The 22,087-nt window shown below is 40.4% G+C and overlaps 2 protein-coding genes across 4 annotated transcripts in view; one reads left to right on the top strand and one right to left on the bottom strand.

Annotated features, from left to right (window-relative positions):
• Positions 1–8,111, bottom strand: part of LOC114469662 (uncharacterized) — a 29,051-nt gene extending 20,940 nt beyond the window's left edge. For all 3 annotated transcript variants that reach the window (XR_003674794.1, XR_003674793.1, XM_028457391.1), the window contains exons 1-4: positions 7,866–8,111; positions 5,020–5,131; positions 2,832–2,925; positions 267–321 (exon numbers count right to left, since the gene is read on the bottom strand). Coding sequence is in view for 1 of the 3 variants with exons in the window: in XM_028457391.1 (XP_028313192.1) it covers positions 267–321; positions 2,832–2,925; positions 5,020–5,131; positions 7,866–7,977 (373 nt within the window). In the remaining 2 variants the exon portion in view is untranslated. The remainder of the gene's footprint in view (positions 1–266; positions 322–2,831; positions 2,926–5,019; positions 5,132–7,865) is intronic.
• Positions 8,112–10,151: 2,040 nt separating this feature from the next.
• LOC114470339 (uncharacterized) lies at positions 10,152–21,852 on the top strand. Its single transcript, XM_028458497.1, has 4 exons — positions 10,152–11,041; positions 18,718–18,921; positions 19,020–19,230; positions 20,391–21,852. The coding sequence occupies exons 1-4, from the start codon at positions 10,297–10,299 to the stop codon at positions 20,641–20,643; spliced, it is 1,413 nt and encodes a 470-aa protein (XP_028314298.1). The 5' UTR covers positions 10,152–10,296; the 3' UTR covers positions 20,644–21,852.
• The last annotated feature ends 235 nt before the right edge of the window (positions 21,853–22,087 follow it).

The following is a 22,087-nucleotide window of genomic DNA, read 5'->3' on the forward strand; positions in this document are numbered from 1 at the left end:
TTAGATGATGGATGTATATATGGATGGATGCAGATCTATGTATGGATGGATGCATGGTAAATATGGAAATAAGGTGCTGTTAGTGTGTAATTATGGATAATTTACAGATAAATATTTATGTTTCTTTCACCTAATGCAACACAACAATCGGGATTTAAGCAACAACATTTTTTAAACATTCTATCCAACAGCACAAAGTGTGGTAACAGCTGCAGAAATCGCCTTTGATCAAAGGCAGGAGCAGAAAATGAGAAGAAAGATCTTACCTTTGATGTCGAGGATCGGTCGAAAGTGAGGATAAAGATGAAGTGTTGCATTTCCCTGCAGGAGAGACAAGAAGAGAGAATGTGAGACTAATCAATGTCAGTTTGTTCCCACCTCTCAGACGCCCGGCAGCTTTTGCACAATGTGGCGTTTGAGAATCCTTTCCCTCTGAAGTCCTGCCCTGAAAATACATCAATCATCATCTCCATTGCCTTCTGCAGAGGACATGACTGCAGCCGTGTAGGTATGAGGATGATGAAGCCATGATTACATACTGTAAAAAGTGTGTATGACAGCATCAGGAGTGGAGCAGTATACAGAGTGGGAAATCATTAGTGACAACACACACGCACACACACACGCACGCAGGCTGAGGCTCTGGGATTTGCATCATTTAAAGCACATGTGTCAAACTCATGGCCCGGGGGCCAAATCTGGCCCCTTGGAGCATCCATGAATAATTTTATAATGAGGATAGAAGTCTTTTTGTGTGGGAGTCCTTCAACAGTAACTTTGGCTACCAGAGCGTGTCGGCGAGGGAGATAGTGGAGGTCCCTTGGGAGAGCTCTTCTTCTCTGCTTTGTTGTCTACAACCTAACTGCAGAGTTGGAAATGCCCCCCTGCGGTCATGGATCGTTTTTCGGGTCACAACTGTTTTGTCCTCTTTCGGTAAACAGAAGAGGTTCATATTGACATCTTTGGCTTTTCCTGATTGTTTATGGCCACCAAGAGCAGTACAAGTTGTCATTTTCACTGAGGAGCTGCTGAATGATCTAAAAGGCTGCTGAATGATCTGGGGGGCGGGCTGAACGCTTCACTCCGGTGGAGGACAATGGGATGTTTACAGGCAGTGTGACATCATCAATCACGTGATTTCGAGATGGCGGAACACAGGCTTGAAAATGGTAGAGTGGTCCCATTTTTAAAAGTTAATAAAACATATATGGTGCATAGATCTTCTAATATGTACATTTCAGCAGAGAGGAAAAGATCCTAGACACAGCTGTCATAAGAAAATAAGCATTCAGAAGCAACCAGCAGCAGCCAGGCTGGAGGTGTGGGTGTCGCCAATGAGTTATCCATCACTAATTAGAAGGCAGGCTTAATCTGCTTCTCTTACATCACTTTATGTAAAACATGTATATATGTAAAAAAAGAACAGTTTAAGATAAATTAAAATTCACAGGAAGTAGTGTGAAAAATAGAAAATATGACATGAGGCTTGTCTTGGTCCAATGCAAAATCATTAGAAAAGTTGTGCACATGCAGCTGATAATGAGATCACTGATGAAGCGCATGGTGGAAAAACCCAAAACTAGCTTAAAGGGGTGGTATTATGCTGTTTTCACCCATCTCCATTTGTTCTAAGAACCCCAAAAACATAGTATTTGAGGTTTGTTTTCCCAAACTCGCCTGTTTTCCAGAGTTTTAGCCTCTGAAAAGTCACTTTCTGAGCAGTTCTAAAAACGGGTTGTTTTGGAGCCTACTTATGCATATTCATGAGTAGGCGTGTCTGTAGACGCAGACTTCATGTGTCGCTCTTGCGAGTCTTGCGAGGCTGATCAGTGATCACCAAAGTGATTTATTTTGCTATCCACACACTTTTGTTATTGTTTTCAGCCAAAAAACTGCACATTACAGTAAAACACATGGCTATTTAAGCGGCTATTGTGATTGTGAGTCCGTCTCAGTGCTTCAGGCTGTGTGAAAATCCAACTCGCCCATTTGGAGCTGATTTTTTACAAAATGTGGAATAACAAGGGAGGGAGGGAACAGAACTTTTTCAACTTTGACCCTCTGAATGTGGCTAAAGGGATGTATATCACTGTAGCAAAACTATTATAAAGTGATTTTTTCATAATACCACCCCTTTAAAAAGAGACAAACAAGGGTGTAAAAGTACTGCAGACACAATGATTGTATGCACTGGTTTGTATTTCTCTAGTTCAGAACAACACATTTCTGCAATTCCGTGAACTTTAAAAAAATAAAAATAAGAGAAAAATTTTATGAATGAAACTCAACAATATTTGGAGGTGTACACAGTTTTCCTGGTGCTTGAATCGCATGATCCCAGTCATTCTTAATGTTTAATTGTTGAAAAAACTCAAAATTCTTCAATTTTCCTCAAATTATGACATAATATTTCCCTTAATTAAATACAAATTGATCACAAGATCTAGGCAATTTAAAGTGAGTGTTGGAACTAATATCTGTCACTTATTGCTTGGATATTGTCAGTTTCTTACATATTTTGTATTTTATCTATACGTACAAGTGCAATCTAGGGCACAATAATGTAGAAATTACTCGTTTTCTAGCATAAAATCTGAGGCCAACTTAAGATCAAACTGTTCCGTGTTCGGCCCCTGAACTAAAATGAGTATGACACCCCTGATTTAAAGATTTCCACCTTTTAACAAACACAGATCAGAGAAAACTCATTTAGCAAAGTGAATATAATAGAGGAAGAAATGGTTATCATGGTTCCACTGATGTCTCAGACCTAACATAGTCTCACTAAGTGGGACAGCTGCAAACATCAGCTCTCCTTGGGCTTCTCTTACCGTCAGAGATTCTCTTTTACGGCCACTCGTAATGAACGTAAACCCCTGTGTCTCGATGGCCACACCCGTTTTCTGTATATGCTCTTCAGCGTACCTGGAAAGTGAAACAGCATTGTAAACTCTTACTAATGCACGTGCACAAAATCCAAATCCTCAGTGACGTACAACCCCAACTCTCAGGGTTTGGGTCAGTTGTAATTGCATCATAGGAAATGAATTACAAATATGATTTAAATATAATTGGAAAAATATGTTGCTGTTGTAATCATAACTGAATTGTAATTCAGTTCATATAATTGCATTTGTAATTGGCATGAACATACAATGAAAACTGTCAATTACAATTTAATTAAACGCAAACCTGGGGAACTAAGTTACAGTCCTATGACTTACATATACATGAATAACAATTATTAAATTATATGTTTCATATATAAAGTGTACCTATTAGTTTTCTTGAGGATTGAATATAACAGTAATATTTCTTAGTGTATTTTACAGATAATTTAAGACGTGGGTTAAACTGCCCCGTTATCATTAGAGATGCTAACAGAAAGCAAAGGTCACGTTTTATGGGGTTATTTATCAAAGGCTGAGTAATTGTGACTATTTTGTAATTGAAGTTTGGTAATTTAGAACATAATTGTAATTGACTTAAAGGGAGAAATAATATTTGTAATTTTCATTGTAATTAGAAAAAATGCTGGTCAATGTAATCATAACTGAGTTATAATTGAACATGTATAATTGAAGAAGCAATTGTAATTTTAAAATGTAATTGACCCCAACCCTAGCCCACACACATCAAAGTGTGCGTCCTCATTAATGTAAGTAAAGGATTGATCAGGACTGATGATTTCATGACATCTACTCATGTCCATTAACTGTTAAGTTGATGTTGGTTTCACGTTGTCAGGTGTCAGATCACAGGATACACAACCGGCACACGTTCTTTAAGTATGCACGGTTGGCACACTAGTCATACTCAACCGCCACATGATGCATTGTGAGGGGAATGCAACATCGTCCTTGGACCGGCTTCAAGCTAAATATTAAATCAAACATTCCCTTTTCAAAACAAAAGCATCTCTTCATGTCTTCCATTAGATTTTCAACCCTTTTGTAAATAGAGCTCTTATTTTGAAGTTAACCAGAAGTTTTGTCAGTAGCGCAATAGAGGGTCTCCAAAAAACTTTGAAATGTGGGAATAAAATGTGTATACGTGAGTTTTATGGATGAAATGAGCACATGATGATATTCTACTTGGTCACTTTCTCACTTAAAATGTTTTCAGAACTTTCAAAGGTGGAGAATCAACAGAGATATTTAATCTCAATATAATTCAGGTTTTTGATGTTGTACATTCCAAATGCATCTTAGAAAACTTGGAAGTATACTTCAGTGGGAACGCTCAACATCCTAATCATACCAATAGTATACAGTACACAGTATATACTTATTGAGCCTGTAGTGTAGTAGGGCTGGGATATTGATACATATACATTTTTATTTTATAGCTTATTTTGAATTAAAATACTTGTTTTAGGAGTTGCTGCTTTTACTACTTTTCAGAACAGCATGAAAAGCACAGTTAGATGGATTTCTGAGTGCGTCCTAACCCAGACATTCCCCTAAACGAGCAACGCTACAGAACTCACTCACACGTGCTGTCTATTAAAGGAGAAAATGCCAAAAGTAGCACATATTGATCAGCTGTTTGTTAATAAATGTGCCAGTGTGGCATTTTTCATCAGCAAATTTAACTTACAATTGTCTTTCTGGCAAGACTTTGAGTTAAAAATATTGAGATTTACATTGTAATTCGCCATTTTGAGAAAAATGTCAAAATATGAATTTTGGTCCATATTTCCCAGCCCTACGGAACGTTGTTGAAAACTCCTCAAAATAAATAAATGTGGAAGTTGGCATTTTACACACAAATATTAGGTTGAGGGTTTGCACTCCGTTGGATTAACCCTACTAAATCACTATGTAGTTTGCATGTTATCACTGACAGTGCCTTTGTTTTCTAGAGGCATTCAGCTTTCCAAAAACAATGGGAGGTTGGTGATCTGTCAGAATTAAGATGAGCTGTATTTCTGCAACATGCTGCCCTTATAGGGATAAATGAGCTGGTGGTGTAAGTTAGAATAGAAACATACATAATGGTTAAATAATAGGTTGTTACCAGTTAATAAAGGAGCTCTTTCCTGCAGAGTGATTTCCCATTATCATCACAAAGATCTTCTTTCTGGGAGGCAGGAGCCGAACGCCAAGGCTGGTGGCGATCTTTACCAGGCCTGAAAAGACGTAGGAGACACATATTAGGGTCCATAGAGAAGGATGGCACAGCCAAAAGACTGTTAATTAAATAAGGATTAATACCACCTGTTGAACACAACCCCCCCAACCTTATTCCTTCATTTGTCATTTAAACTTTGTGTTTTTTTATGCTGTTGCTTTTTTTTTGTTTAAAAATTTAGTTTAATCTGTTTCTAGTTTATGTCCACCCCACAGTTGTATATTTGCTATATTATCCAATATTGGTTTTCATTTTTTGTTGTTACTGAACTGTTTACTTTTGCTATTCTATGGTGTTGCTGCAACGTGTGCATCCCCTGTGGGGATCAAGAAAGGTTTATTCTATTCTATGCTATTCCATTCAAGTGCACGCATTACAGTCCAAAAAAAATTAAATAATACAAAAATAAAAACATTAAAATAGTATACATGCAACTCCAAAAGTAAATGCAACAAAATTACTCTAGAAACATACAAAACAAGAAGAAAATATGCAGAATATAACTATATATCTATCTACAAAGCAATCTGTGTACAGTCTGTGTGTGTATGTCCATCTCAAATATCTCACCGCATCAGGATCAGACAGACCTGAGAGTTTCAACGTGGCTGCTGCTTGGTTTAAGGGTGTGCAACGTCGGATTTGGACCGCAATGATACCGTTCATGTATTCTTTCATAAAATTGTCTTGAATGCAGCTTTGCAGAACAGCTCAATGTTGACAGGCAGTCATGGTAACTCAGGATAAGTTAGAACAGCTCAGCTTTCACTATATACTGTATGTGTAGCCTATATTACAGTGCTAAATATTATGCTCTGCACAGTTCATTTAGTCGACTAGCTACAAGCTAGTCTGTTTATACTGCCAGATTTCATCCCATTTGAGATGATGCTCGCTTTGTTCATTGCAATTTTGTATACTCTTAACTATGACAATGACATAAATACTAGACATAATCAAAACTGTAAGGCCTTCTGTTGCCTTCTCATTTTAAATTCACCAAATCCTTCTGAGCTGTGACTGTGGAGGTAGGACTGTGATGAGCCTTCGCTGGCTTTGAAGAGTTTGTAGAGCTAAATATATGCTAATTAATTATCGCAGCTTTCATTTGTATGCCAAAAAAAAAAGAGTGATGGTTTAACCCAACCTTCATTCATAGTCATAGCGCCACCTATCGGTAAAAGGAAATCATAGGCATTATATTTGCATAGAACAATAAAGGAAAGTTTGTGATATAATCCTTGAAAATGTTCCGCTGCGTCTCAACACTTGAAAATTTCTTCCACACCCCGACATGCAACACACCTCAACGTGCGCCACGTCCCGACTGTTTCACTTTGCTCCGCAGAGCAGAAGAGAAAGCAGCAGAGAAAGCAGATAGAAGTCCGTACTTTGGTCAATCAAAGCCAGTGGTTAATTCAACAGCTGTTCTATCTCTACTATTCAGGACGTTGAGTGTAAAAATGAACTTTGTAATGATCCGAACATCATTAGTAAAGCTCTGCTGCTTCATGCCCCGGTGAAGCCTGTTCTGTTTGCCTAGGTCCGTGTGTATTTATGTGTGTGTCGTTTTTCCATTGGCAATATTAAACTGAATCCTGTAAAATAGCAATATATACTTCCTACAAGTACACTGCACTAGTTGCTCCAAAAAGCATAATAAATTAAATTTTTAAAAAAAAAACACAAAATGAGAACAAAAATACAGAGAATAATATACAAAATGACAATACAAAAAAACATAAAAACACTGAAAAATGTATAAAACCACAACACAATATTGCACCAAAACACACAACAAAAACAACTCTAAAAACATACAAAACAACAACAAAGTACACAAAATTACTCCAAAAGGCATAACAAATTATAATAAAAAAAAACCACAAAATGAGAACAAAAATAAACAGAATATCAGAAAAATATACAAAATGACAACAAAAACACACAAAACGATTGCAAAAAAATATATAAAAAATAAAACCCCAACACAATTACACAAAATCGCTCCAAAAACATGCAACAAAAACACACAAAATGACTCCAAAATATATACAATTATAACAAAAAAAAAAAAAACACAAAAATATCCAGAAAATAGACAAAATGGAAATAAAAACTACACAAACCCTTTTTTCTTTCCTGTATTAATGCTCAGATTGGTCATGATTCTAAATGCTGACATGAATTTTGCTTATGTGGTATTTAACTCCTGCAGATTTCAGACTATTCAGCATCTTTAAAGACGCTCACGGTTTGAAAAATGTTGGTGACTCCTGATTTAGAGACTTTAAAATATGCCTTAGAAATCATTGTATGAAGCCCCTGAAAAAAACAGTTCCTTCTACACAGTGTGTGTCAAAGCAGGTATTTACATGAACAGGTAGAAAAATAGGTGTGTCATTCAAAGGGGCCCATAAGTAAATAATAAATGCTAAAATATAAACTTAGAAGTGGAGGTGAACGAGTGAGAGGGAGTTCACATATTTATTACCTAACTTTGAGGAAGGTGAAACAGACAGCACCAGTAAAACAGTAAGAACCTGGGACACGATCCAGTCAGTGTGGGACGGGCTGCTCCATGTGTTTCCTGTCAGTGTTAGTGACACAGACCAACAGCTGCTGGTAAACAGCTTCTCTGAATGACAGGGTCCAGTGTCAGTGTGAGTCTAGGACCTGTCCCTGGTTACTGGTTCTCCTGAATGTGGACCATGTATGTATTTTTTCTTTACCGTGGTCGCTGTCCACGTACAGACAGTGGCATTCCTTCAGGATCCTCTCACTCGGGCTGGTGATGGTAGACTCCAGAGGGTTGGCCACCGACCGGGGCTTTCTGCCCGACATCTCTCCTTCGCGCACCGAGCCGACAGCCCGCTACTGTCTGTGATTATAGAGCAGTGGGGAAGTATTTCAGAGTGGGACTGAGGCTACGTCCGAATATTCCCTCCTATCTCCTTTCCTATCTACTGTTCTTTAACCCCCGGAAGTGTTAAAGTAGAGCGTTCGTATTTGCTTTTAAGCTGAGGAAAGGAGGCGCGGCAGTCCGATTATTACGTCACCAAGTGGAAGCCTATTTATTTATTTTTTTTCAAATTACCAGGGGATTACTGAAATGGAAGAAACTAAACTAGTATGAATTTTTAAACACCCCCCTTTTAAATTTTTATTTTATTTTATTTATTTATTTATTCAGTTTATTTCCGCCATGGTTACATTCACTTTTTTTTTTTTTTTTTTTTTGTACATGCCGAAAAAGGAGACGAGAGAAGCAGTTTGCTTATCTGGGTCCCATCCCCTGTTTTACCATCGCAAATTTACATGGGTTTACATGTCTCTCTGGTCAAACATTCTTGAGTTGTTCTGAACAGTCCTTTTTTGTGTATTCTCATTTGTAGTCAGTGTTGTCTTTTTTTTTTTTTTTATTCCTCCTCCTCTCTATCGTTGTTCATGTTGGCCTTGTTCCCTGCCAGACGTTGTTAGCATTCCTCCAGTTCAAGAATAGTTCCTCTTTCGAAGGTGTTTGGAAGGTTTTTCCCTTTTCATCCATAGTGTCACCACTCGGGAATGTCTCTTTTGGACACACAAGTTTGCAGCTTGTTTTGTCTCTACATCAAGGTTAATCCAGCTGTTGTTAGTTCTATTGGCAGTGTTGTATTTTCCACTGTTAGATTTAACTTGTATAAACACATTATTATATCTTAGTTCATAAGCAAGGTAGTAATTTCATTGTACAGGAAAACGTGTTTCTAATTGCACATATGACAATAAACACTTTGAATTTAAATTTAATGTAATCCTTAATCACCCCACCACCTAGCAATTGAAATGAATAAATGACAGACCTTTTTTACTCTTGGTTTCCACATTTAATTCAGTCTCCATAAAATAATCACAGTCTGAGTTTTGTTTCCAGTGTTTATATAGAAATAGAAGTTGGTTGTATGCATACAAGTTATATGTCTATTAGTATGTCAATAAGCATTGCGATATGATTGATCATAATACGATACAAGTTTAAAAACATGAATGAAAATTCATAGCAATACATCATGTATACAATACATATCAACACGGTTTTTAACCAAATTAATGTTAGCCTTAACTACGTCAAAAGAGCAGATAAGCTAGCCGTTTACGCTAATCTTTAAAACGAATTTACGTTAGGAAAAAAACCTATTAATGGAACTACATAAACAATTATTATATACACACATACATGTGACTGTGTACTGTTTAAATACTGTCAATCAATGCAGTTATTGACGACTTAAAACTCCACACCACCCCACAGCTACATGCGCACATTTGTTCTCCCAAGACGATAGCAACCGATCACTGAAAAATCCTAATACAACAATGACACTAAGGGTGCTTTCACACATATATATTTGTGTGTGTGCTGCCTACTGGAGAACTGGGTTGTGAGTGTGTGTGCATGCCTGTTGCCACGACAACAGTGTGTGTGATCGCTGTGTGTTGCAGCTGAGCTGTCACTGCATAAAGTTGATACGTTCCTCGAACAAAGGTCTTCTTTGCCTTTTTTTTTTGCTGGCTCCGCCATGATATCAGTTTGAGAAAAGTGAATTTGTAGACAACCGTGTGCAGCCACGGGGCTGGTCATAATCTAGCATTAGTTTGTATTGGGCTGCCGTAAAGCAGTACGTCTTGCCACCGGGTCGGAGGCAGGAAAGTTTCAAGTGCGGTTTTCTGGCCAGAGGCAGCGGGGGGAGATGAAAGACCCCCCCAATCACCCCATAAACACTTGTGTTAGCTCACAGGGACTATGAGAAAGATTTATTGAGGTAAAAAAAAAGTTACATAGTTCTGCTTTAAATGTTGTCGCCGCAAGGAATTGTGGTCAGCATTATCTCGTCACCTTTGGTAAATAATGTATCAGTATAAAAAAAGGAAGCATTGAGCCTCTTTTTCTGAACTTAAAGACAACTTGAACACTCTTTATCATGGCCGCCACTTAAACACTTCCGGGGGTGAAGGAACAGTGGATAGTAAAGGAAATAGGAGGGACTATTCGGACGCTGCCTCATTCTTAAAGACTGCAGAAGTAGTGGTTGGGGGGGGGGCATCAAACTCACGTTGCTGTCGTCATCAACGTGCGTTGATCAGCTTTGTTTGTTGTTGTTAGCTGTGATTTATATTGCAGTCATGTCGTTAACCTCTCTGAACAATGGCCCCTCTCTGGTGGACTTTTCGTCCGTGTTGCCCCCGGAGCTCTGGGTGCTCGTGCTCAGCTATCTGAGCAAGGAGGATAGGTACGTGGTGCGTGCGAGCTCCCGCCGCCTGCGGACGCTGTCTGACCACCCGTCTCTGTGGCGGGACTCCACGGTGGTGCTGTCAGATCTTCGCCGCTACACCTTCGGTTTCTGGTCCACCCTGGAGTCCAGGAGGCTGACCCGGGTGGCGGTGCGTCATCTGCGGCGCCAAGAGTGGCGCCGCCTGCTGCGTTTCCTGCCGTCGCTCACTGCCGTGGTCTTCCTGGACGGGTGTCGCCAGTACCAGGAGAAGTACCTGGATAACCTGTGGCGCTTCGAGAGCCTCAGGGAGCTCGGGGTACGGAACGCTGCCTGGTCGGAGCCGCTGATCAGCCTCACGCTGGCTGAGAGGCTCGCCGAGCAGCTGACTCACCTCAGCGTGTGCAACGTCCAGATACCGTCCGAGGAGGACTTCATCCGAACCGTGTCCGGCTTTTCCAACCTGCGGTTTCTGCTCTTCCACCCGAAGGAGTCCGAGTGCCGGTGCGGGACTAGGGTGAGACCTGTGCCCATGCCCGTCTTCCACGGCTTACTGCTCGGTCTCAAGAAGCTTCGCCATCTCTCCTGGGGGACGATGTCCGAGCTGCGGAAGCCTCTGCCCGACGACTACTTCAGCCCGGCCGACCCAGAGCACCCCGGTGAGGGATTATTACACAAACATGTCTATTTACTAGGCTTGGACAATATATTGGGATTCAAGATATATTGATATCAGTGTTGGGATCAGTTAGGGCTGCACAATTAATCAAATTTTGATCGCGATCACGATTTTGGTTGTCACTATTAATGGCACACAAAATAAATGAAAAATACAAAATAAATAGTTCTAAATAAAAGACTATGAATGTATAAATAAAACAATACAAATACAGTATAAATAACTTTTTTTTTTATAAAACACTAAACCAACTATCTAAACAATACAAATTCAAATCAAGCATATCAAACATAACTTAACAATGAAAAATTGTGCAAAAAAGAATTACTGCGCTGTGCCTCTGATGGCTGCTGCACTGGGTCGTGACAATGTGGCTAACTATGTTGATTTTCCCCTGTTTTACCATATTAACTTGCAATGTTTCAGCTGTAAGAAAATATATGATCGCAAGTCACCACTCGAACTAAATGCTGCCGGCAGCCGAGGCACGGTAGCGGCCGATGTGCGGGGAAACCTACGCTACGACTGCTACGCTGGGACGACTAGGGTTGGGCATCGGTTGGGTTTTATCTGATACTGGTGCCTACTCGGTATTTTTTAAACTGTGCTTAAACCGGTATTTAAAAAAAAACAAAAAAAAAACGCATGCACTTTGTCAAAATACAATACCCTTTTATTTTCAGGGCCAAATTGAACACAATATTACCTGAAATAATATACTGTATATACAAGTAACATTCGGAAGTAATACATAAATAAAAACATTTAAATAATATCCAATAAAACAATATTATATTAAACTATATAATACTGGAGACGGTTCTACGATCTCCCAAATCACGGGGATCGTAGAACCGTCTGTAGTTCACATTTTAACCCTTGCGGTGCCGTGTCTGCGTCATACAGTATGTCTGTGGTCTATACACAGCACATCCAATGGTTTTTTTTCTCTGCCAAATCACATCATTTGCTAGTCAACATGTCAGCGTTACAGACATTACAGATTATTAAGCGCTTAAACGGGGCAGAAGTACACTCCCCCCACCCCTTCCCCCAGTGCACGTACACACTGAGTTAGCTGTGCTGCTTCCTCCGTGTTAGTGACTGTCTGTCAGAGGCTCAGTGCAGATGTCTGTCTGTCCTGTTAAACTCCGTCAGTTCTGAGTGTTGAAGCACTGAAATATGTTTGAGAAAACACTGCATGTGTTTCTCTTCTATAACTAACTCTCTGTCGCTGCGCTATAGTAGAGATCTGCTGCTGTAGCTAACAGGGCTGTTTCCATATTCTTAAAGAGACAGTGTCCTGAATGTCATTTACTTTAAAAACTACTTTCAGCATCTCAGAACTGCCCTGAAAAAGCAACACTACATAATTTAATCACATTTCAGCCTTAATGAAGGAAAAAGTCAAAAGTGACCCAAAATGTTGTTATTGTGCTGCTAGTGATTAATGAAAGGGTATTTGTGGCAAATTTTTCTTGTTTTTCTTGTAAAACTATTGAAAAAATAAATAAATAAATAAATGGAGTTTATATCGCTTATTGCCATTTTGAGGAGAGATATGAATATTGGTCCATATCACCCAGGCCTAATGTAACCAAAGCAGTAACGTTTTATCTTGTAAAGGATATGATTGTCTAAACTGTGTGAAATGAGGCGTTCAAAGACTGCTTAAAGTAGGAATTTATTAATATGAGTGTATTACCTCAATAACAAATAGAAATCACTAGACTGACTATGTAGCAAGTGTTGCTAATGCTAATGCTACACCACTTTAGTTAAACAAAGTAAAATGACCGTGTGTGACTAAAATAATTGTTTGATGTTAATTGTACTACGAACCAGTTTGATGAATTGCTTACATACAATTTAAAAAAAAAAAACCCAGATCATTACCTTGTCCTAAATGATCTTTTATTCCTTTTTTCCATTTAGGGTGATGATTTTAAGTAAGTGAATTGGTTTGTTTTATTGGTAAATAACTTTAAAATAGTCTAAATGATTTGAATGAAAAAAACGTGATAAAATCGTGATCGTGATTTAACAAAGAAAAAATCGTGATATATTTTTCCCATATCGCCCACCCCTACCGTGACCGTATTCAGAATAATGAGAAGAAAAAAAAACACTGACCGGAGGCGGAGACAGATGGACAGGTGCTCTTCTGCTGGAATAGAGCGCCTGTAGTTGGTGTCCTGGTAGAAGATGAGAGCGCCGATGTGGGTCAGCAGGTCATCAAACTGGGGATGGGAGAGACGGAAGTAGCGCTGAAAGTGACTCTGGTCCGAGCGCAGCTTTGGTGAATCCAGAAACGGCGTCGAGGTGCAAATAAGCCAAGCCACTCTCTCGATAATGTAGAGCCGATGAACGGGAGTCTGCGTGTTCAGCAAGGAACTCCAAACTTTATTCTCCATTCACCCACACTTCGCTATAGGCCTCTGACATCACAGTGCACACACTGAGTCACACCAAAATACATCTGACCAGAAACACAGCCTTATCAACACAATGTTCCACCACTTCACAGTCACTGGGTGAATTATGAACGTAACTGATCACCATAATATCATCCATTGTATGAACACCACCAGCAACAGAGAAGCTCCTCCCCTCAACGCGCTCCCTTCCCAACTTGTTTGGACGCGCGTACCCAGCATCTTCGATGCTGGTGACAAGCGTACTGATTTGTGCGCAAGCGTCCAACTTGGGACGTGAGGCACGAATTCGAGGCCAGAAACAGCATTATGCTGCGTTCACACCAAATGCGTCTTCTGCGGCACCAGACGCATCTGCTGCACGAAATGTTCCGCAGGGTAAAAAAACTGTCCCCAATTCGCTTCATATGTGCGTCTGAAACTAAGCACCGCCCACCAGATTCCCAAAAAGGTGGCAACCAGGCTGTTTCTTTTTCTACTCAACTATGGAGGACCCCAGGCAAATTGCTGCTCTTTACCTTTTTTTGAAGAGGGAGAGCCATCAAAAAACTCGCCACCGGCGTTCCTGGATTCACCAGGTAAACCAGCGACGTACCCAACTTGGTGAGTTTCACTGCCTGCTCCAGGAGCTGCGCCTGGATGATGACTGCTTCCAGCGATACCTGCGACTGACCATTGCCCAATTCGACGACCTACTGGGTCGGATTGGCCCAAGGATCTCCCGGCAGGACACCAACTACCAGCGTTCCATCTTTGCGGCCGAACGGCTGTCAATCTGTCTTCGGTAAGTTTCATAAATCGAAGATCCATGATTCATCGGGCTTATCTCTCAAATACACAAAGATGGATAGATACTTCATTAAAATCAGAATTATTAAAATGTTTGTCCTCTGGAGACACCTATTCTGGGAAGTAAGGCCTGCTTCATTAATAATATTATTTATTGTTTATAATTCATTGAATTTTATTAAGTAATCATAAATCATTATTCACTATAAATTATTGTCCTCTGGCTACACATATTTTGGGAGATAAGGCCTGTACTCTCTCTCATCTCTCCCTCTTTTGTGCACACACGCACACACCCACATTATGTATATCTGATTATCAATCCATCTAATCTTTTCTGTGTTGTTCACTGTGCAGGTACCTGGCCACAGGTGATTCCTTCAGGACCATTGCAAACAGCTTCTGTGTTGGGGTCTCCATCATTGTGGCTGAGGTTTGTAGCTGCTATTTGGGACTGTCTAGTGGAGGAGTTCATGGCTGTTCCCACCACAGAGGAGTGGAAGTTCATTTCTGAGACCTTTGAGACAAAGTGGAATTTCTCTCTTTGCTGTGGAGCACTTAAAGCTCCTTAAACCCCCCCAACTCAGGATCCATGTTCTACAACTACAGGGGAACGTATTATTTAGTTCTCCTTGCCTTTGTAGATGCAAATTATTGCTTCAGGGTGATTGATGTCGCGGGCTATGGGAGAACAAGTGATGGAGGGATTCTCTCAACTCCACCTTTGGTCAGGCCCTCCGGGCCGGCACCCTCCCCCTGCCTGCGGACTGGACACTGCCAGGAGCAGACCACCTTGGGCCACAGCCACGTGTTTCTCGGAGATGAGACTTTTCCTCTCAGGAAAAACCTCATGAGGCCATTACCTGGGCGCATCCTCCCAAGAGAGCGGAGGACATTCAACTATCGTCTGTCCCGGGCTCGTATTGTGGTGGAGAAAGCTTTTGGCTTCCTCTCTTCTCAGTGGAGGATGTACAGGCGTGCCATGGAGGTCAAAGTAGATGTTGCAGAGAAGTGTGTAAAGATAACCTGTGTTCTGCACAACTTCCTGCGACAATCATCTACCACAGCCAGGGGAAACAATCCGACTGCTGAGGTGGAGCCACTGCCAGGACTGGGGAGAGTTGCCACCAACTACTCTGGACAAGAGGCCATAAAACTGCACTTTTAAGAGCCAACCACATACTTCTATAGAGTATACTTCCTACTGCCTTAACATGTGTATAATAAATATGGCAGAATGGGGGGAGAAATATTTGTCATCTTCATTTTTAACCAGATAAAAATAATCAAAGAAACCTCACCTTTGAAATTAATTTAAGACATTAAAGGTCTCACAGAGACACAAGGAAACCATATTTTATTTATTTATTTATTCAGTTTATTTCCGACATGGTTGCATTCACAGTTTTCTTTTTCTCTTTTTTTTTTTTTTTTTTTTTTTTGTGTACATGCCGAAAAAGGAGACGAGAGAAGCAGGTTGCTTATCCGAGTCCCGTCCCCTATTTTGAACACAGAAAATTTACATCAGAGCTCGTCTCTCTGGTCAAACATTCTTTGGTTCTGAACACAATTTCATTTTTTTCTTGTATGAACACTATATATAACCTAGATGTGGAGTACACATAGATGTTGAGATGCATTGATAAAAATTACAAAGAAAGCAAAAGTAAATGTGAAAATGTGTTTTTACTCAACAATTCTTAAAGAAAACTATTTACATGAACATTATAATGCCTTGATTCTAATCAAACTATTTACATTTACTTCATAATACTTCAATTGTAACTATTTACAAAGTGGTTCCTGCCATGCAAAGAGTGCCCCCCATCCCCACCCCACCCAGCCAAATTAAAAACATAATCACGTAGTTTCAAATTCAGATTTACTGGAATGAGTAATTTATTAATTTGGAATTTGACGTAGTTCCGAGTTTTTGGGGGCACTCTCTTCAGGGTAGGAAGCAGGCCTCTTTCATCCGAGCATATAGGTGGTGGTGTGAGGAGGTGTCCTGAGGGCCTCCATGATCACCAGGTCCATCTCACTTGGGCCCTGGCTGGGCCTCTTCTTGGCTCTTTTTCCTTAAAAACAAAACTATACATATATTAATAGCTTATCAAGTCACTGTTGCTTAAATAAGATCATAGATATATTTTAATTAAACATTAAATGAGGTAATGATCAACATTGTCATCACTGATATACCAAGCAATCATAGATCAATTTTATTTATAACAGAATGCAAAACAACTTCTGTCATGTTCATACTAGATGGTTTGGCTGCACTTGATCCTGTAGGAGATGCTGCTGCAGCACCATCATCACGACCACCAACATCAGCAGCACCTCCAGCTGCATCCTCACCTTCTGCTCCCTCTCCCTCGCTCGTCTGATTACTCGCCTTTGGGTGACAGTAAACAAGATATGAAACACATTACCCTACATTTTAAATCATGATGCTAGATTTTGACCCCCCCACTAGAAGAAGCCTTCAAATATGTGTCCCTGAGGCTCCTCCTCCTGACATAAACAGCAGAAATATAAACAAGAACAAAGATATCTATGTGATGGTTTAACATATATTTATACTTAATAAACACAATAAAAAGTTTAATTTATTTTATATATTGCCACTCAAAATGTAATTGATGAAATTTGTGTCATAAATGTGAAATAGTATAGTGAAAAAATCCGGTGTGGTGACAGTGGTTATGCTATAATTAGCTATAATTAATGCAAATCCTCGCTCATTGCCAACTTTCAAAGATGAAAACTACAGAGGGAACATTTACTACTACATTAGCTACTCCAAGCTCCTCACTGATTCTCCTCCATGCCAATTCCTTTTTGGTCCAGTCCCGGTACCAGTAACTGGCAGTATCGTACAGCTCGGATCGGTCACAAACTGCAACAATGAGCTTCTCATCCATGCTTCAATGTCTGCAGCGCTATATGAATGGTTTCTTCTTCTCTGTGGAGTTTTTTGGCGGTAAAGAACAGTTTCCGCGTTGACGTCATTGTTAACGAGGACTCTGATTGGCTTTCGTGCCTACGCGTCATGCGAAACAGTCGCTTAAGTTCAATATTTTCAACTCTTGCGACTGTGCCGATATGCGTATATGACAAAAAATCGGGAGCGCGCTTGCACGGCCAACGCTCTTGACGTGCGGATCGGACTGCACCGCCACACAGGAAAGATTTTGCATCTGGGACGCATCGATCCATTGATTTTGTATGTAATCTGGACATACGCATCCGGTGTGAATGCAGCATTAAGGAGCACTGACAGGCAGCACGGCAGTCAATGCTTGTCTGAGGCTAGAGGATTAACGCAACCTTAAAAATACCGTTAACAGGACCGATAAGGATGTAAAAAAATAAAAATAATAAATTGCAGCTTTTGCGATTAGAAAATCGTGTTTTATAATATCGCAAATGCAATTAATTGTTCAGTCTTAACCAGTATATATATTTTTCTTAAATCGTTTTTTTGTTGATTGTTGTATTTGGCAATTTAAAATTGTCAAATACATTGTAATCATAGTTTTTCTTCTTAATATTATTTTTCATCCGCAACTCCTTTGTCCTAAAATTCCTCCTGGGCTATTAATTCAGCACTAATGACAAGTATATCATCTCATTAAGGCAATGTCAAGGATGATCTGTCAACCTTTTTTGGAGCCAAAATGTCAAGGTCAAGGTCGCATCAAGTGTCAAATAACAAAAATGTCCGTATCTCTACGATGTTTTATCGTACAAGTTCGAGACTTACATTTATGAAAAGCTAATCTCAAATGGAGTGGAGTAGTTTATTTAATTAAACCGAAGCTGTACGACCTACCATTAAAAAGATTGGTAGGGGTCAAAGTTCACGACGTCACAAAACAAACAAACACAAACGTTTTCCCTATAACTTGGCCACAAATTGAGATACAGTGCTTAGACTGGTACCATTGAACATTTCCTTTCAGTGTGTGACCTTGACTTTTGCTTAAGGTCAAGGTCAATCTTATTTTGTTCCTGCATTATACTGTACATTTTGTCAACAAATCCAGATACAGGTTGTCATTTCTGCCAATTTTCAGTTACCAAATACGTATTTGCAAATACAGGTCTTGCCTAGTTATTTTTGTAATTGTTGAGTGTAATAATCAAAATCATAATCAAATTTTGATTAATTGCACAGCTTTAACTCACGCTACGTTTATTTCTATGAATCATAAATTTTGCGTCGAAAGTGTCGTGCACATCTTTCAGGCCCCAATTTTGGTGTACGTAATGGTTATAAATGAGGCCCCATATTGTTTAGATTTGGTTCGTTTATTTCTTGTTCTAATAATCTGGAATGAACTGATCCATTTCTAGCTGTGATAACATTGGTTTTCAGACTTTACTTTTATCCTAAACTCAGACTTGGTCCTCTGTGTCTTCTAAGGATCGTTCCAGTATGGGGGTCCTGAGCTGACCAGCCTGGAGCTGGTGGATTACATGGAATCTGCTTTGTCCAAAGACGCTCTGAAGAACCTGACTTCGCTCCGCTCACTGAAAATACACTACAAACACATCAGGAAAGACGAGGAGTGCTGCCTTGGATACTGGCTGACATCTCTGCCCAACCTGGAGTCCCTCAGCATCCACGGTCCTCATAATCCCACCCCAGTCTGTAAATCACAGGCTTCATAAATCAGGCCAGGTTTTAATATTGTGGTTCCCTTTCCTGTAAATCTTTTTCTCCAGGTGGAAACTCTCTCTCCAACTATGCAGCCAAAATTCCTCCTAGTGTGACGCGGCTCACCCTGCGGATGATTCTCACCCTGAAGGACTTGCACCTTATCTCAACCAAACTCCCACAGCTGAAGGAGCTCGACATCTGGCAGAACCGTTCCAGTGGAAGTGTCTGCCGACGGATCCCTAAATTATTCCCCGAGCTCCGAACTCTCCGAATACGGTCAGTGTCGCGTTAAAACAACTCAGCAGATAGGAGAAGTTTGTGCACCTGTTAGTTTGTCGGATCAACTGGCGATCATTATAAGTGGTGACACTTCACATTGTTTATGTTTTCCCGAACCACTTGTTTTGTCACACTACATTAAAAACACACTTCAGATGACGGCTATGCATTACATTAGTGGTTCTCAAACTTCTTCCGTTCAAGTACCCTTTGTCCGACTGAACATTTTCCTTAGAATATTATAAATAAACATCTATAGAGTGTAATTAATGAAAGAATGATGCATTTTAAAGAATTAAACTTTGTAAATAAGTGGAATGAAACAGTATTTAGTGCCTACTAAATTCTGTAGTTTTTATAATTTCTGGTCTTCTCCTTTCTTGTATTTTCAGTTTACTGTATGTTCTAATCAAGATCAGTTCCATCATGTTGGTGGGGGGGCCTTGGGGTTGGGGTCGATGGTGGGGTGAGCTGGGTCCTCGGCTCCTTGGGGCTTTCTCGGGTGTGTATGTAGGGGGCGGTGGCTGCCTCTTGGCTTGGGATCTTGGGGGTGTCTGGGGGGCTACTCGGACATAGGGGGGTGGCCTGGGGCTCCTTGGCCTCCGCTCTTTCTGATGGCCTGGCTGCATCTTCGGGCCCGGGGCAGCGCTTGGGTTTGCAGTAGCGGTTTTTGCACATACTTGGTCTACGATGCCTTGGACTGTGGGATAAAACTCGTACTGGGCTTAACCTTAGAGACGTTGATCCCAAATACCTGTTTTAGGTATTACCACTCACTCCTTCCTTCTGTCCACAGCCACCACCATTATACCTAAGCTTCACACTTGTCACCAGACTGGGATGATTACACAACACAATATGCACAACTACAACTTAACATCTTATTCTCACTTTAAAATAATCAACTCTTCCCCACCCGTTCCATTTCCTACCTACTGAGTCTCTCCTTCATGGTCCCATGGTCATGTAAAAAGTGAGTGACAGCAATAAAGTGTCATCAGGTATAATGGTCACCAGTTATAGTCATCCCCCATCAGTTGAAGTGCTTCTCTTTTTCTTTTCATCATCACAGCTGTATCTACAGATATTCCTCTTTGTTTCCCACGCTGAGACTTTAAACAGTTTGTAGAAATCCTAAATTCTACGCTCTGCTTCAGGTTTTTCCGACGGGAACCGGAGAAGGATCTGTTGAACCTGGTCCGCCTGCGTCACTTGCAGCGCCTGGAGCTGCTGGTGGAGCATTTCTTCATCATCAGAGATTACCTGAACGGACACCAGTGGCCCAGCCCGGCCGTGCAGGAGCTGATCGATCAGCTCTACTCGCTCTCACACAACCGCATCTACACGGTCACCAGCATGCGTCAGAGGAACCCACGGTGGGATTGCGACTGCATATGGGAAGGAGACTAAAAAAATAAAACATCTTGGTGTTCATGTTGGTTGAACACTGCGAGGAAGTGCTGACAGTGTGTCTTTATCTCTGTGGGGGGAGGCGGGGCTGCAAGGTAACGTGAAGCACGACCATGTACGCTCCATCTAGCTTACCCAGTGGCCCTGAAGCCATTTGAGCATGTGCACGCCCTTGCCGTGCTTTCTCGCAAGGAAGCTGTAGCTTCTTTGTGAAGTTATTAGCCAGTAATGCTGCTAGCCATGGTGGCCTGAGCACCCCCACGCCCTCGTCCTGGGATAATTCTTGACATTCCAATTACAATGGTATATACAGTGGGTAAAATCAGTGTTGAACACATCAGCATTTCTCTCAGTAAATGTATTTCTAAATTTGCTATTTACATGAAATCTTCACAAGATGTTGGTAACAGCCCATGTGATCCACACAGCATTGAACACACTTAAGGAAATGTATTTATTATATGGTACAAAATTGATTTCCAATAATGATTTCAGCTGGTGTCTTGGCTTTCCGGGGTTTTTTTTGCCCCTCCCTATCTTTGTGCGTTCATTACTTTTTCCCTGTGTCATTTCACATTGTTACACAACTTAATTTATGGTGTTACTGTGTTGGTATATGTGTCCTTTTATGTGTAGTATTTGTCTGTGAGTGTCTGCTTGAGACCAGTGTAGGTTGGCCCTTCATGTTACGTTCCGTTACCCCTAGGCTGATGCGTGACATGAATTGGGGGGCTTGTCCGGGACATCTATAGTTTGATTTCTTTGCATGTGTGGATCACATGGGTTGTTACCAACATATGGTGAACATTTCATGCCAATAGCCCCTTTATATGTTTACTGAGAAAAAATTGTGATGTGTTCAATACTTATTTTACCTGCTGTAATGGTATAATAATTGTTGTGGCAGTTTGGATGAATGAGACATAGTTTAGCTTTAGGGTTGCTGGTCAGATGCGGACACAGGGTTTATTATGTCAAAATATTTGGGGAACAGACCAGTTTGGGATGTCAGAGTTTAACAACAGTGCTCTGTGTTATGTACTGTATGTTGCTGATAGCAGTAGGTGTAACACAGCAGAGACATTGGTGAATGCTATCAGTGTACAATGGTATCTGGCGTGCTTAGGGCAGTCTGACCAGAACCAACCAGGAGAGAGTTCTGTAATTTCATATGAATAATGAGGAATAAAACGTTTCTTGCATTTTAAACGGTGTACTTGCATCATTATGATATTTTATTAATAAATTAGGTTCAAACAAAATTTCGGAAATAATTAAAGGGACAATATATAGATCAGAAAAGATTTAGTATCGTCCCATATGGGGCGCCGATTGTAAAGTTGTACATACTAAAATAAACACCAACTTTATGCAACATTTAGCCACAAACCACATTTACAAAATGTAGGTGAAATGTACTGTTTTTTTTCCTCGTAAAAATATG

Source organism: Gouania willdenowi, chromosome 9, assembly GCF_900634775.1.
Source record: "Gouania willdenowi chromosome 9, fGouWil2.1, whole genome shotgun sequence".
Taxonomy (NCBI): Eukaryota; Metazoa; Chordata; class Actinopteri; order Blenniiformes; family Gobiesocidae; genus Gouania; species Gouania willdenowi.